At 42.3% G+C, this 16,031-nt stretch overlaps 2 protein-coding genes across 7 annotated transcripts; one reads left to right on the forward strand and one right to left on the reverse strand.

Annotated features, from left to right (window-relative positions):
* Window positions 1-1,499: 1,499 nt before the first annotated feature.
* gpbp1l1 (GC-rich promoter binding protein 1-like 1) lies at window positions 1,500-13,971 on the reverse strand. Of its 5 annotated transcripts, none has more exons than XM_035170415.2 (12): window positions 13,839-13,971; window positions 10,367-11,731; window positions 9,729-9,843; window positions 7,446-7,575; window positions 5,468-5,796; window positions 4,945-5,020; window positions 4,647-4,843; window positions 3,904-4,047; window positions 3,108-3,263; window positions 2,466-2,590; window positions 2,272-2,374; window positions 1,500-2,126 (listed from the first exon to the last, which is right to left on the reverse strand). In XM_035170415.2, the coding sequence occupies exons 3-12, from the start codon at window positions 9,786-9,788 to the stop codon at window positions 1,956-1,958; spliced, it is 1,491 nt and encodes a 496-aa protein (XP_035026306.1). In that variant the 5' UTR covers window positions 9,789-9,843; window positions 10,367-11,731; window positions 13,839-13,971; the 3' UTR covers window positions 1,500-1,955. The 5 variants fall into 5 exon arrangements, with proteins under 5 accessions (XP_035026306.1, XP_035026307.1, XP_035026305.1 ...); XM_035170416.2 differs by having other exon boundaries at window positions 13,627-13,840; XM_035170414.2 differs by having other exon boundaries at window positions 13,589-13,840.
* Window positions 13,972-14,140: 169 nt separating this feature from the next.
* LOC118117829 (transmembrane protein 69) lies at window positions 14,141-15,718 on the forward strand. Of its 2 annotated transcripts, XR_004697837.1 has the most exons (4): window positions 14,141-14,312; window positions 14,511-14,556; window positions 14,783-14,793; window positions 14,953-15,084. XR_004697837.1 is itself a non-coding variant. In XM_035170423.2 (3 exons), exons 2-3 carry the CDS (start codon window positions 14,518-14,520, stop codon window positions 15,658-15,660), a joined length of 747 nt encoding a protein of 248 aa, XP_035026314.1. In that variant the 5' UTR covers window positions 14,152-14,312; window positions 14,511-14,517; the 3' UTR covers window positions 15,661-15,718. The 2 variants fall into 2 exon arrangements, 1 of the variants encoding a protein (XP_035026314.1); XM_035170423.2 differs by lacking the exon at window positions 14,783-14,793 and having other exon boundaries at window positions 14,152-14,312; window positions 14,953-15,718.
* Window positions 15,719-16,031: the final 313 nt, after the last annotated feature.

The raw sequence follows: 16,031 nt of genomic DNA on the forward strand, positions 1-16,031 counted from the left end.
TGCGGTTTATCATTCAAAATTTCATATTTTGCCTGTTATATATATAGAAAAAAGCTTGACTTGTCATGTAGATGCAACTGTATTGTCAGGTTCATTTTATCATTTGGGTGTTAGATTCAAAATTTTACTTTTTATATAGTGATGAATGTCACATTCTTTGTATATTTCTTTAAGTTGATTTAAAAGAAATGTCTTGTTGAACTTTGTCGTTAAAACTTTTGGACATACCCTTATTTTGTTAAACGAGTGTCGGATTTCTATTGGACACCTGGGCTGGCCCGGAGTGAGTCGGTGAAGCATTAAATGACGAGATAACAAGTGGAGATTAGTCATGTGATGATTTAAACATGTAATATTGTTGCTCTTTGCGTTGATCTAACACAAACTGGAAATTAATTGTGAATGAATTTGTGTGCAACCTCTCAGGCCTGACTGACAACTTCCACTTGTGACTATTTTAACTGTACAATTGAAAACTGCAGAAAAAGCAGAAGTGTTTCCAGGATGACCAGGTGTCAGGAAGCTCACATGCAGAGCGAGCGGCTCCAGTCCTCTGCAGCTTCCTTTCTGATTTGCAGAACTTTGCTCCGTGTCCTCCCCCCTCTCACTTTACACTCCGTCTTATCAATAAAGGAAATAACCAAGAAAATGTCTAGAACAAAATGGCTGCGTTCAGTTTCAGTGTGCAGATGTTGTGCATGCTGACTCACTGTTGTGAACAATTGTCTTGTGTTACAAGCATCACATTTGATTGTACTAAGAGACATGTCTGAAATTTGAAGATATTTAAACAATCTAAATCTAAACAAAACTTTTAAAATCTGACCTTTGATCAAATCACTTCACATATATATTAGGGGGAAAAAATTACATCAGCAAAGGAGGTTGTGTTTTCATTGGTTTGTTTGTGATGTTTAGAATTGTGCAAAAACTGATCAAGTGATTTGCATGAGATTTTGTGGAGGTGTGGAACACAACCAAAGGAAGAAGCCATGAAGTTCTGGTGCAGATCCAGATCAGGGATCCGGATCCAGGGATTTCTTTTCACTTACAAAATTCACAATCAAGTCCATTTAAATATGGTTTCATAAGGGGACTGTTTGCTCATGGCCGAGGTATGCCATTCAAGTTTTAATGGTACTTAATCAAAGTAGCATTTCCTCACAGCTTTATCTGACAGTCTATGTTTAAATGAAATATAAACAATTGTTAGAGTGACTAGATTTACTATTTTATTATTATATCCATTACAAATGGAGCATGTTTTCAGTGGGAAAAGCTGCTCCAGCTGCTTTTGGCACAGGAGGGTTTTCATCGCCCTGGCACACAGCAGCTGCTTTGAAGCAAGCTGCACAGTAACAACCTGGATCGATACAACACTGCAGCGTTTTAGTGCAAATTCATTTTTGCGTCACTCGGGCTGATAAGAATCGAGGATTCACTGTGAGGCAGGAGTCAAAGTCACCTACGTGTGGACCCAAAACATCACAGGAGCCAGATTCATATTGAAACATATCAGCTTGTCAGGAACCAATTTTTATTAATATCATTAATAATGTGTCATCAGCATCATCAATGAAATGAGTTAGTCTGTTTGAAGCAGAATCAAGTGTGCATTCATTGCCCTTCTTTTTCTTGATGAACACTTCAGTTCCACAAAGCGAGGAAGAAAAAGGAAGAAGGGAGGGTGGGGGGGTCAAAGAGGGCAGGGACTGCAGTGAAGGAGGAAACGCAGGGAAAACGACGTCTGGCGAAGCAGGAATCTCCTCCTTCACTGGGATATGATTGGTTTTTCCCTTGTGCAAGAACAACAACAAAAAAAAAATCAAAACGAAAGAAATTCAAAATGGTGCTCTAAAAACAAAGATGAGACAGGAAGAGGGGGAACTGCTTGCTGGGATGTGGTGTTGGCTGTTGTGTTTGTTGTTTTTCTTTTTTTGTTCCATAAAGCCACGTTAGGATTTGATGCAGTCGTCATCGTCAGAGGTCTGGCTGCTGCTACTGGTTTCGGACTCCGAGCCCTCCTCGACGTGCGCCTCCGCCACACTCCTCCAGGGGGTGAAGTGGAGGGTGACACCCCGCGGCCTTGGGAGAACCCCGTTCCTCTGCATGCCGTTCCTCTTCAGCTGGTCAAAGGACACAATCGGAGTGTGAGATGCCACTTCAGTTTAGAAAGTGAAAAATATAACACTTAAATACAAAAAGAGATCAAATTACTGGGTGATACTGAATGAAGTATATTTAATTAAGAGTTTTCCTCTGAAATCTCACCTGTTCGGTTTTAGTCTGGAACTCTCTCAGCTCGTCCTCTGTCAGAGGCAGGAAGTTGTCATCATTTTCTGGGTACTCCTGCCAGCCCATGGCCTTCAGCAACCTATATGAGCATAGTAATTTTCTGCTTAGTTGACTGTGTGAGACTGTGTGAGACTGTGTGTGTGTGTGCGCGGCTGTTGGCAGTACTCTACCTGTGCTCTGCCTCCAGGGAGCTGGACAGGTGTTCGGTGTCTGAGTCGCTGAGGGAGTAGGACAGACCGTTCTCATGACAGACTTCTTCGCTGTAGGCTTTTGGCTCTGGCGTGTTGCTTTCGCCCTAAAAAAAAATATTCACAAAGCGAGAGAACAGGCTTCAAAAATCGTATCCCCTGGAGGCCTTATGTTCTGGCCAGGGACCTTTGTACCATTTAGTATCTCTTTCTCCCCGTTTATGGTCCAATAAAAACAAGAATATAAAAAAAGAAAGCAATCACAGTTCAGTCAAAACTGATTTTAAAAGACCATGACTAGATACGATCCCTTTTGGGGACGTTGAGGGGTTCGGACTTTGATTTTCTGGCCTTTGTGTAGAGAAAAACAAAAGCTGTGACTCTACTGTGGGACATTTTTAAGTAAATAAACTGACTTCTACAGAAAAGACTGTTGGAATCTGGGCAGTCTTTTTTTTTTCTCCTGAAGATCAAAAAATTCTCTGTTCAAGAGAGTGTATGAGGTGTTAATTCTCTGCATGGGAATTAACATGCAGAGTTAACACCTCATACACTCTCTTGAACAGAGAATTTTTCTTATCTCTGTCATAACCCGTATCGGCTAAAAGCCAAACTGCTGCCTACCTCTCCTGATGTGCCCGGGCTGCTGCTCGTCGTCAGCTCTCCAGTGACCTCGTCCTTCAGAGCTCGCAGGAACTCGCTCTTACGGTCTGGACCGCGCCGCATCAGCTTCAGCCTCGACGGGGCGATGTCTATGGGAGGAGTCGTGCTGGAAGGGTGCTGCAGGTGTGGCGGGAGGAAGAGGCAGGGGGAGAAGCCACGTGAAGGAGAATAAGTGGTTTAATAAATTGAACAGTTAATAAACTTTTTTACTCTGACACCAAATCAGTAAGCCATCAGATCCATTTGGACAGTAAAAATTAAAAGTAGGTCAACAACCATCAGTCATTTTAACTGTCTGAATATTTTTCTAAAAAAATCTTTAAGATTGTCAAATGTTAACTGTATTGACAAAATATGACCATAGAATTTACAGCAGTTTCACATGTGATAACTGATACTTTCTGGTGAATATTACAGTTTGAATCGACTGGAGAGAAGACAGGGCACAAACACTGCTGCAGAAAACTTAAAGTGCGAGAGAGTAAGCATCTCAGTCAGCAACCACACTAACACATAATAACTATGTTTAAATAAACCCCGTCATTTGCGTACACGGGGGCCAGCTACACATATCACATACGTAGTTACAGAACAAGAACAACGATTCCAACACACAGAGCTACACTGGAATGTTCCACCTGAAGTTCAGCATGTTTGTCTGAAAGTCTGTGTAAATGACATCATAAATAAAAATAGTTCTCGTTGTGTCAAGACAAACCCTGAAGTTCTGCTACTCTCTATGTTTTGTGACCCTCACCTCTTTTGGGGCGTTGTGCAGCTGTGCACTGACTGGGGTGCTGGGTTTGGCTCCAGAGACAGGGCTGGTGAAGACTGAATCTCGGCCTGGCATGTGGAGGCCAGACTTGGTGATCTCTCTACCACTGGATTTCCACTGGGTGCTCTGGAAGAGAAGACGCATAATGACTCTCTAGCTGCTCTCAGACATGCACTGAAGACATTTTCCTGAAATTTTCCAGTGGGGCTGTATGTGACTGAGCTCCAGACATTTTCCAGAACTTTTCTTGCCAGACCCTAGGGGTGGGCGCTACACTGGTGTTGTAGTCATCACCTGTATGATAGTGCACCACATCATGGAGTGTGCAATATCTTCCATCACTGTGATAATAGACTAAGTTTACCAAATAAAGCATTTTAGTGACTTCAAATGCTCAGTTTTGGTCTGAAAACATGTCCTTATACAGTAGCCTGTAGCAAATTAAAAAGGAAGACATAATCGCAAAAGCTGGTGCCTTCATGGTGGTAAAAATGGAGCAGCCAAACTGATCAATTAAAGCTTGGTGAGATTGCATCAAAAGTAGCCACTGATTTTCCAGACATTTTCCAGAGTTCATTTCGAGCCAGCCAAACACACAGACGACTGCAGTATGCATAGCATGATTTGTATCCATCATAAATGTGTGTGATTAGCTTGTAAAACTGCATCTGGAAAAATGAAACAAAGAAAGAAATGATTTAACACATTGAGACAGCGAGTCTTACTTTGGTGGGGGCCACAACAGGTTTTGGGACCAGGTTCTTGTAGACACTGGAGCCTGCAATGGGAGCTTTGTTGCCGTTGGTTGGCAGGGCGCCGGCAGTGGCAAACCCCGCAGAGAAGGCTGTGCTGGGGTCCTCCTTGGAAACTTTCTTGATAACCAGCATTTTGGAAACCAACTGTTTGCCACTAGGGGGGTTTTCTGAAACATAAACACGTGAGGATGAGAAACAGATCTGAAACTATTCAGAGTTTCTTGTTTATCTAGGTATTTAAATCTAAACTGGCACTGGGTGCTCTTACCCCACACTCCAGCATGGGGAGCCACTGCTCGCATCTGAGTCCCAGGCTTTCCAGTTGTTTCAGGGTTGAGGGAAGGCTAAAAGACAAACACTGAGTGTCAACATTAAAACCTTGACATTCAAATTGTGTATTTAGAGCTTTGTTGACATACTAAAATCTAAACATGTTGTTACTATCAAGTCTTCTGGGTCAGTCCAGGGAAACTCTCGTGTGGAAGAACACTCATGAAATTTACTATTTTTATTATTGTTCAGAAAATGTACAGTGAAAATATATCTGATCTTAGTTTTGATCATCTTGGATCAGGTGCTGTGTAATCAGCAACTACTTTTCTAAAAATAAAGGGTATATTTATAACTGAGTGCACTCTTTATTTAACAGCTAAAATAGCTTTGCAGTTGACTCAAGGTATCTTATCTTATCTTTAAAAATAGCATCATCGTTGAAGAACTATGTCAAGGACATCCACAGGCTTGAAGATAATAAAAAAAAATTTAAGAACGTGGAAAAGTCGTTGACTCACAAAGTCCTCTTCCACGAACTTCAGCTTGTCGTCCTTGCCGTCTTTGCGTTCCTCGTTGGGAAACTTGTCCGGGTATGAGGTGCCCTTGCGGGGATGGAAGATGCCATTGCGCTGCCGGTGCCCCACCTGCCTGTCCCTGTCGCCTGCTCCCCGTTTGGGGTGGCGTCCCTGGTGGTGGTGGCCGTCCTGGGCACCCCGTGGGGCTCCATGCCAGCTGGGTGTTTCCTTCCAACACGATCCCCCTGCCAGCCCACCATGTCCTCCTTTGGCCACCCCCGAGTCCACCGAGTCATGCCTCAGAAGCAGAGAGGGCTGCTGCCATCCGTCACCTCCAAAGAGAACAAAAAACACACAGGATTTTTTTTAAATAGGCTAATTCTGTCCCAAATTATCACATCATCACAGATATTAATGAACATTTCTTTATGCTGATTTGGTCACATGAGAAACCTGTGATACCAAATTTCATGAGTCTCAGATCCTGTTTATGGGAGATGTGGGATGATGAAGTTTGAACTTTTGTTAACCTTATGTTATGTTAAGCTTAAAATATCATGGTTCTGCACGTTTATTTGAGCACACTATCCAGGGGCCATTGGCGTGCATCAAAAGAGTTGTGCCTCAAGTATTTAGTAATGATTTTAGCACGGAGTGAACCGATAGTAAAACGGATGATAAGGTTGACTCCAATAACTTGAAGATCTAAGAACTTACCACTGTACTTTCTGAAAATATGCTATTTGACATCATTTATTTTACCATTACAAAGGTTGTTGTTCTCACAGTACACTCAGACATTAGTACTAACAAAAGTGAAACAAATATGCTCAGTGAGGAAGTGAGCGTTCTGAAGTCCTTCACATTCGTGCCACCCCTGCCTCCCGACAAAAGTCTAGTAGTGGAAACCTCTAGTGCAGTGGTTCTCAACCTTTTTTCAGTGATGTACCCCCTGTGAAATATTTTTTCAGCTAAGTACCCCCTAAACAGCGCAAAGTATTTACAGCGCTGTGCCAGTGCCAGTCAGTGTCTGATTTATTAAACACTTATATTTTATTGAATATTTATTAAATAACTATTTTTAAAAGGATTTTTGAATGGATGCTAATTTTAAATATATTTAAAAAAAATCTCACGTACCCCCAGGGGTACAAGTACCCCCATTTGAGAACCACTGCTCTAGTGATCCACTATAAAATAATTTCTCTCTCTCTCTCTATTCAAAGAGAGTATCTGTTATAATGAATGAACATTAAATTATCCAAAATATAAGACAGACCCCACTTTTCAAGTTTTAGAAGAAAAAACATTGGTTTATATCCGGGCCAATACAGGATCCTGTTTCTGCAGAGCAGGGGAGAACGATCAGGGTAGTTTTTGTTTCCGTTCTTTCAGTTGAGGCACTGTATGTCGAGCACAATCTTTTTACTTGGTATTACTGATAAACATAATGTCTGAAACACAACCAACATTTTTCTAAACCTGAAAGCTCAATAAAAAAGGGCCCTTCTGAAGTCAAGAACAATGGAGGACATTTTTAACGAAATTAAATCAAGACATACAGTGCTAAATCAGTACTATTCTGTTAGTTTCATTATTTCTGCTGAAGTTCTTACTGTTGCTTTCCTTTACACACTTTATCAGATTAACAATGATGACTTCTTCACACTACATGATTTTTAACCTGATTTTCCACTCGCCAACAAAAGATCGAAGACAAATTGAATTGGATTGGCATTTGAGAGGCTCGCTGTCAGGTCAACTGCTCAAACCAAATTTCTGGCAGGCTAAATATCTAGACGAATCAACAACTACAGCCAATCACAGCAGACACCGGTCAGTCATGTAGTTAAACTCACGACTGCAAAACTCTTAAGTAAAAGACAGCCAAGTCATGTAGTGTGAACTGCATAGTGATGTGGCGACTTTGAACATTGTAGTCTGAACGTGGCATATGAAGGCAGGTGGTGTACACTGTTACCTGCTGGAGGACGCAGGGAGCCGTTGTTGAAGAAACCATCAGAAGAGTTGTGGCGGCGGCGGCTCACAGAAGCTCTGCCGTCTCTGTGGTGGTGGGGCTCACCTTGTTTATCAAGGTTGGCAGCAGGGGACTGCAGGAAGACAGAGAGGGGACAATGTGAGCAACATGGGGGTTTACACAGACATTTTAAACATGCATCTTATCAGAGAAAATGACCAAAAAAGAAATGGCAGTTACCCTGACACTATTTATCATGACATTTGTATTTCCCCTGCCTCATCTTTGTCCTGATGTAGAAACTTAAATTAGCATAAATCATTTCTACTCAGAAAACTAATAACAATAATAACACACTGTGTACATAATCCTGAAAACGTTAAATCCTGAAGTGACAGCACTGACACAGCTGTGTGCTTCACAATGTTTACTTTAAAATGCTGAGTTCATTTCCTTGTCATCTACAGAGGTTCAAAGATCAAATTAGATTGTCTCGTTCAGCCTATCCCCACCACTTTAATCTCAAGGAATTTTTATAGCGGTCCACAGACAATACACAGCAAGATAAAGTAGAAAAGGTCAGTAAGATAACGCACTGCAGCTTCAACTCTGGTGAAAGAATACAGACTAATCCCTGAAGACAATAGAAATTCAATTGAAGCCAGGAGTCAGCAAGACAGGGAGTTGGGTCATTGTTTCTCTTTCTTGACTCTTGATTTGACAGACAAACTAATCTGGGAAAACTCTAATTGAAAAAAAAAAAAAAACACCAATCTATGACAGACAGAAAGTTTAATACACTGTACACTAATACAAAAGAAAAGACACACACACAAAAAAAAAAAATCGATCTTTTAACGTCCACCCCACATTTCCCACAAGAGGCAATACTTTGAATGAATCATCATTGGTGTTTTTATAAGATATTGCATATAAACTTTGTTCCAGACCCCTGTCTTTCAGCTACAGCCAAAATTATTCCCATCAAATGAAAGAACTCTGGGTGAGGACATCGCCGCGCTGTGATGTCAGACAGTCTAAAAACACAGGTTATCAGCTCAGAGTCCAAAGTTTAATCGAAGCTCATGATGTTTAAACTGCATGTAACTACAGAATCACAACAAATGACACACAAGCTACAATGAGCCTTCACTAAATCTTAACTGGCTAAAATATTTGTCTTCAATCAAACACAACTTCCCCTTTATTTTGTTAGCTAGTATCCATGTTTTAAGGTGATAATACAACTCTGACATGTTCAAACATGTGACTTCAATGGAAGTAGTAGAGGACACTCTCATTCACTGCTGTCTGTCTGCTATTTTCCTATATCAGACTTTAAATCTTAAAAAGCCTGCATTGTGTCATTGGTTCCTTATATATATAAAAAAAAAAAATGTTGGCCTGCCGGAGGTTATAGTTAGCTTGGCAATCCGCCAGACCTGAAACATTGTAGAGGAAACCCTGAGGACATCTCATCATACATCATGTAATGCAATACCTAATACTGATAGGTATTTTACATAAACTCACTGAACTTTCAAACTGTTCAACAGCTAATACAGCTTCAGTGTTAACCTCAAATAGTGAGTACCAGATGATCGATTTATCACCGAACCAAAAAAACAAACCTGCCACTTGGTCTGAACTTCAGAATGATATATACATAAGTAAATACTAATGTGGATATGATGGCAAAGCCGGTTAATGATTTGTTGTCCATTTCAACCAACTACAGTTAAGTAATTTCAGAAAACTGCATCATTAACACAGCTTGTGCTGAAGCAGCATGTATACATTTAGGCTCATCAAATCTCTCCTCGTATATAATGCAATACATTTCACATAGATCTAGCTTTGCTATGATGACTGAAAAACCACTGCATGTTAGAATTTGATTCCTGACACTTCATTGAATGACAGCAACTTCAACCAATGCTTGTTTGTCAGCAATAGCCTGCAATTATGTCTGATCTCCACCAGAACATTTGTTTTCAGGGCCTTGTAAAAAGCCCATCCAAATTTAGTAATGCAGAGATTCAAGACAATCTATGAAAAGTTTGTTTAAAGCCTCCATCAGAACCTTGAGCCATCAATTGATGTTATTTAAAACTGTTCCCTTTCTTCTGTCTTTCGTCTTTTTCATAACAGAACACAATGTTTAGGTGACCCTCTGCTGAACCATGTACTGACTGCACTGTCAGTCCCTGGGGGGGGACGGACATTTATATTTAAAAGCCTTGTGTATCTGCTCATCTCCTATGATAACCTAGCACACACACACACCTTGGCAGGCTGGGGCGTGGAGAAGTTAAGCCAGGCAGGGACAAAGTCATGCTGCGCCATTTAGGTCCAGTGTTTCCGGTCAGTGGATCGAGGCATCAAACCTCATGGCCAGGATCTAATGACAGACATGAACAACAGGAAAAAACATTTTCAATAATCAACGTTGAAAATTTAAAGTGCAGTAACATGAATCACTGACAGAAAATGAAGTTCCCCTAAAATGCCCATCTTTTTTTAATGTGAATGTTCTGTCAAAGTGTCAGTTATTTAGAAATTCGGTGTGTTGCGGTCTCCACACGACGACCCAAAAAGAGTCCTATTCTTAGCAGAAAACAACAAAGCTCGACTTGCTGCAGCTGTGCAAATGATAACTGCTCGACAGCCTGGTAGGAAAATATAGTGTGCATAATACAAGTATTATTTTGCAATGTGTGCAGCATGTGATAAATGAGTATAACTCATGGATTTAAATTAACTCTTGTGCGTGTGTGCTGGGAGGAAAATTAACACCTGCTACCCTGAAAATATTGACAAATGACTTGTGATGGATCAAAATACAGCCATTAATTCCCTTCCCATTGAGTACACTCATGCATGTTTGTCCCAGCCAAGTCAGTGAGGTGAAGCATTATCATTACCCCAGAGTCTGTTGCTCTGAAGTCCTCTGCCTCCTCTCTCAGTCCGATTGGGCTCGGTTCCTCAGGCCTGTTGGCACTGATCACAGTGTGTGTGCACTGACAGATGGGGAGCAGCACACCAACAACCCCCTCTCCACCTTCGCCAGGACAGCACAGCCCCTTTACCCAGAGGCAGATCCCTTCGTCCAGGGTGAAACACTGGGTAAATGGGTCGAAAGGTTGCAGGAATGATCTGGAATGGTGATCCAGAGAACTGGCCGAGCAGGAAGTAGATGCTAGAGCGGAAGTGCAGAGGCCTTTGAGCGACCGATTCTCCTTCTTGAATAAGATTCTCAGGCAGCTCCTGTTGCCGGTTGCGTGTCTGATGAATTTTGAGCGTTACTTTTCAGTCCAGGTAACGTCTTATCCACAGGCAGACTGAATTTTTCACAGATTCATCAGTCAGGAGCAAAACTTAAATCCTAATTGGACTTTATGCTGATTGGCAAAATGAAGTGACTTGATGGGTGATTTGTCCCAATGGTGAGGAAAAGTCAGACTGTCTTGTTCTTAATATAAGGAAGCGGTCTGTGAGAGTTGGCTGCCCTGAAACCTGGACAACAGTTTGTGTAGCAGTTCGACTTGGACACCAGATGGGGGGGAAAGAGATGGCCGTTGTCCTGCCACACTGTGTGCCAGTATGTTGCCGCCTCACCTTCTACCGAATCATCTTAAGGTCTACGTAAACTCATGCAGAAAAGAAAAGAGTGTTCAGAGACAGTCTTATTAGCAATGGGCGTCACTGAAAACCACCGCTCACCTCATTAAACTGGTGAAAAGACTGTCCGAGTGTGATGAAAATAGTGCCCAAAAGGTTCAAAGTCACATGACAATGAAGAAAGCAAAACCCTATGTTACATTGCCGTCATTTTCAGTTTGGGTTAATGAAATAGAGGTGCTGCTGAATGACGCATTATAATGCCGATTTTATCTTTATATGGTTTAATATCACATTTGTAAGATGCCCATTTATAGTGCTGCAATTTGTTGACTGAAGCAGATATAGGGTGTTGCTTAGATTTCATAGATGTGCAAGCTCATGTGCAAGCGAAATAAAAAGCATCCACAAGCCAAAAGGTCTTGGTGTCATGTGATGAATAGCGGTCCAAAAACAACAATTAAACTTGTCCAAAAAATGAGGGAGAAGGAAAAAAAGTCCAGTCAATCAAATTGTTTTCTCTAGGGGGAAAAATGAAGAATGAAAAATAGCATGTGTCAAGTGGGTCTTTCCTTTTCTTCTTGAATTCCCTCACACAGGATTGTTCAGTGCAGTTTGTCGTTTCCCTGTTTGTAGATCATGGGTATCTGCACAGGAACAGACTGGACCTGCAGTAAACATAGAGAGTGTTAGTCTGAATTCAGAAAGAAAAACACTTCAAACCTACCGGTTAAAAAATACACACATAACTACTCATTGTGTATTACAACTAGTTTGACTGATATGTATTTAGTCCAATAAGCTACTTTTATGAAAGCTGCACTGTTGATGAGGTGATGATTCAACTTTATAGTCTGTGGTAGTTTTGCAAATAACTAATAATTTGTCTACCCTCAATGATATAAACAGGTTGGACAAAATGCTATTAGGAGACGCATCAGTATGAGGCAATATAATGGAACAGCAAAGTAAAGCTTTCAAAATAACGATAAAGGGGAATAAGCACTACATAAAAAAAGATTTACAGCAGGGCTACAGTATTAATAACATCCAACAATATCTAATAAACTCAACTGAAGTATCAACTGAATATAGGGATTCCACACAGAGAAATTAAGCTTATAATGGTGTGAAGCCACCATGCATAGCACACACATACTCAAGGACAGTGCATTCCCTTTGCACAGGTTCCTGTCTGTAGCCTCCCCTCCCAGCTACTAACTGTAGTGCCCATGAGCAGAACCAAAAGACATGACATCCCTTATATTCCTCTTGTTCTTAAATTGCTTAATAAACTAATGGCTTATTTTTTGGTGCCTGTAGTTTGTTCTCTGCCTTTGCTTATGATTTGAATAAGCAAAGTATGAGGAGCTCTGTTGGTTTGAAAGCAGTTCGGGATTCACAGCGATTAAAGTGCATGCAGTTGTTTTTTCTTGTCACGTTAAATGTTAGTTAATAAAACCATTAAACCTAAACTTGAACCCACATTTCCCTTCATGCTGCTACACCTATGTAACTGTAAACAGCTGCATGATGTCCTGACGTTATGAAAGCTCCAGCATTACAGAAGTGGCTTCCAAGTTTAGAGACCATCTGCATTGCTCCTTTTCACACCTCCAACACATTTAGAGAGAAAACCCATGACTCAGTGATCTCAGCACCACATCACGCTGAAAATTGTGTCGGCTTCGGTAAATGAAATATTTATGCCAGTTTTAAAAATAACGTGGACACTTTCTACCTCGGTGCTTCTCCTCAGATTGCTGCGCATCTAAACGGGCCTGTGTGTGTGTGTGGTGCTGGAAGAAAGTGCGCTTTACTATCCGAGTCTCCAGTCACACACCCAGGCCAGACACGCGTTATGATGCAGCCCGACAACAAAACAAACATAAAAGCCCGTGTGCACAAACTGGGCTCGCGTGGAGTCGCTAGCGTATTCCCCGCTGAACCATTACATAACAGCCCAGCATCAATGAGTTTAGCGCGGCCACGGCCACAGACAGTCACACTGAACCCACATGGCTGACGGCAACACAAACAATGCTGAGTCCGGAAAGTACACAGTTTGACGTTATCACACATCGTGGGAAACACACACACACACGCACACACGCGTCCACAAACACCGCAGCGCACCGATTCCACACACAGCAACGTAACATGCACGCGACTCCAAGCTAGCTAGCTGAGCAACGGAGTGGTTTAAAGTGCATTAAAACACGTTTGGAACACAAATGCACCAACCTGTTCACACTGGTAGCTAACTAATACCATTACCTGCTCCGTCCAGACTGAGCTGCTGGCTAACTCTGCCAAGTTAATTGATGTTAACGCTCGCGTAGCAACTGTTAGCTAAAGCTGACGTTACCTAGCCTGCTAAGTAGCCCGCGAAGCCTGCTAGGCAGTTAAGACTACTTAGCACAGTTAGGGGGCTTAGTTGAGTAAAAATGCATTTAATGTACTCGCGGTGGGTCAAGCGACGTATTTAAGGAACTGTCACAAACGTACAATAGAGGTAAACAGACCTGGCTTCGTTGGAACAACACGGTTTCAAAATGGCTACCTCAACAGCAGCAGCACACATTCATCAGTTTGCTAAGTGCTAGCGGGCTAACTTGCTGTGTCTCATGGCGGTGCCGCGCGCACAGTCTCCTGGCCTCCGGTGAACTGCGGTGCAAACACACGTGAGAGCTCCGGAACACTAACGCGAGAGAACTTTCCTCGCAGCTATAAACCCTCGGCTGTTGGCGTTTGTTTGGGTTTCGGAGCGCTTACCACTGGCGCTGCCACTGAGGGGTTTCGAACAGGCTCGACTGTGCTGCGTTCAACCCCCGCCGCGATTATGCAACTCCTCGATGTTCCACCGTGTTGTTACGGGTGAACCCAGAGGTGAAATACTTTCCCTTCCGAATAAAACAACACGTCGGTAATTTGAATTAAAACGCCGGATACTCGGTAAATATCGGTGCAGCGCGGTGTTCGCAGCGGGTTTAACGGATATTTGACGTCTTGAATGTAACTTAACGTCTCCCCCGCCGCCGTCAGCCAAACCAATCGATGTCAGATCGCGTCTCATGGGCTTTCAGAGTAGTTGGAGACAGGCGGTTAATCGAGCACCGATAGAATGGCAGCCAGCAAACGACCTCTAGTTTAGCGACTTAACATTAACTTAGCGACCATTAGCTCACTCTCATTACACCGCGGGGGCAGTGGTGAGCTGCTGGATGACAGATCAAACATAACGTTTAGGTAAATGCAACATCTGTTTGTGTTTGCATGTTGTTACAGGATTTAGCTTCGTATTGCATCAGGTTTAGCAAGTGCCTGTGTGCTAGCTGTTGATATCATTAGCCTTGGAGGAGGGGGGGTTATATCACAGCTAAACATCCTAAATGACATGTGCTATAGGGAGAAGGTTATTAATAAGTGATTACTCGTCTCTTTTAGATTCAAGATGTTGAGGTTAGCATCTGGAAGACGCATATTTTCTGAGGTAAGACCGAACATTAACACACATTAAACTGCACATTGCACATTCTCATTGCACTCCTGTTTTGCATTTTGCATTTACTTTATTTTATATATATATATATATATATATATATTTTTTTTTTTCTATATATATCTTTTTATTTTATATTTGTTTTTTTTCATGTGTGTAGTACTTACTGTGTTTTTATGTTTTATGTTTTATGTTCCTTGTATGTACCTATACCAAGGCAAATTCCAGGTAGGTGTAAACCTACTTGGCAATAAATACTTCTGATTCTGATTCTGAAATGTGAACACCTTCTTTATGAGTCAATATAGAGGCACTATAGCCCACGTGCAAGCAGTATCAAACAATAACAAGATGTGTGTTGCACCTCTGTGTTTATTGTTTTCTCAGGTTTCAGTGTGGAGATGTGTCCAGCAGAAAAACCCTCCGGCAAACTACTCAACCAGAGCTCAGCTGCTGTTTCCCTGTCGGACCTCCTCAGGGTTTTTCCCATCCACAGCTTCCACCACCAGCCTGCTGAGCATCAGGCCTGTGAGCTGGCAGCCCTCCCGTCTCTGCCAAGGGGATTCACGTCGGGGCTCCTCAGAGGGAGGGAGCACCAAGGAGGGCCAAAGTTTAGGGGCCCTCGTTCAGGCTCCAAAACCAGCCCTGTACCTCGGTATCTCCGGGCTCATCCCCTTCCTGTCCGCCCCTCTCGTGATGGCTGCCTCCCAGTGCTTCTACCCTGAAGTGGCATACGCTCAAGTCGTCTACGGAGCCTGTATTGTTTCCTTCCTCGGAGGCGCCCGCTGGGGGTTTGCCATCCCTGCCGGTAGTCCTGCTCAGCCAGACTGGATGAACTTGGGTAACAGCGTGGTGCCTTCGCTCCTGGCCTGGCTGGCGCTGCTCTGCAGGGACAACATTACGGAGGGAGCCCTGGTAGTCATCATGGGACTGGGTCTGTCACTGCACTACGACCTGACCCTGCTTCCGGGCTACCCCGCCTGGTTCAAAGCCATGCGAACTGTCCTTACTCTGGTCGCCACGTTCTCGCTGGTGGCTACACTGACAATAAAAAAATTCTGTACGGAGAAGAAGCTTAAAGAGATTAAGCACTGATTTAAGAGACAATTTTGCACTTCAAGCCATATTCACTGAATAAAAATGTAAAATGAAATGAAGAAAATCTGGTTTGGTCTTGCTCTACAACAGCAAACATTTTGATAGTCATGTTTCCTAAGTTGCAAAATTGGGAGAGAAATTTCCGACTTAAGGGCAGACTTTGAGGTAAAGGCAATATTTAACATTAATCAGAAAACATGCAGTATTATATTCTTTTCTGTGGAAAAAGTACAAACTAAATGCAAATCTGAGACGGTGAATCAACATTTTGGACTATTTGCATACTTCTCTATTGTTGTCCAACACCAGACAGACAGAAGTTAAACCTCAGCCATAGAAGTGCATTGAATTAATGAGATCTTGTCTTA

Source organism: Hippoglossus stenolepis, chromosome 11, assembly GCF_022539355.2.
Source record: "Hippoglossus stenolepis isolate QCI-W04-F060 chromosome 11, HSTE1.2, whole genome shotgun sequence".
Taxonomy (NCBI): Eukaryota; Metazoa; Chordata; class Actinopteri; order Pleuronectiformes; family Pleuronectidae; genus Hippoglossus; species Hippoglossus stenolepis.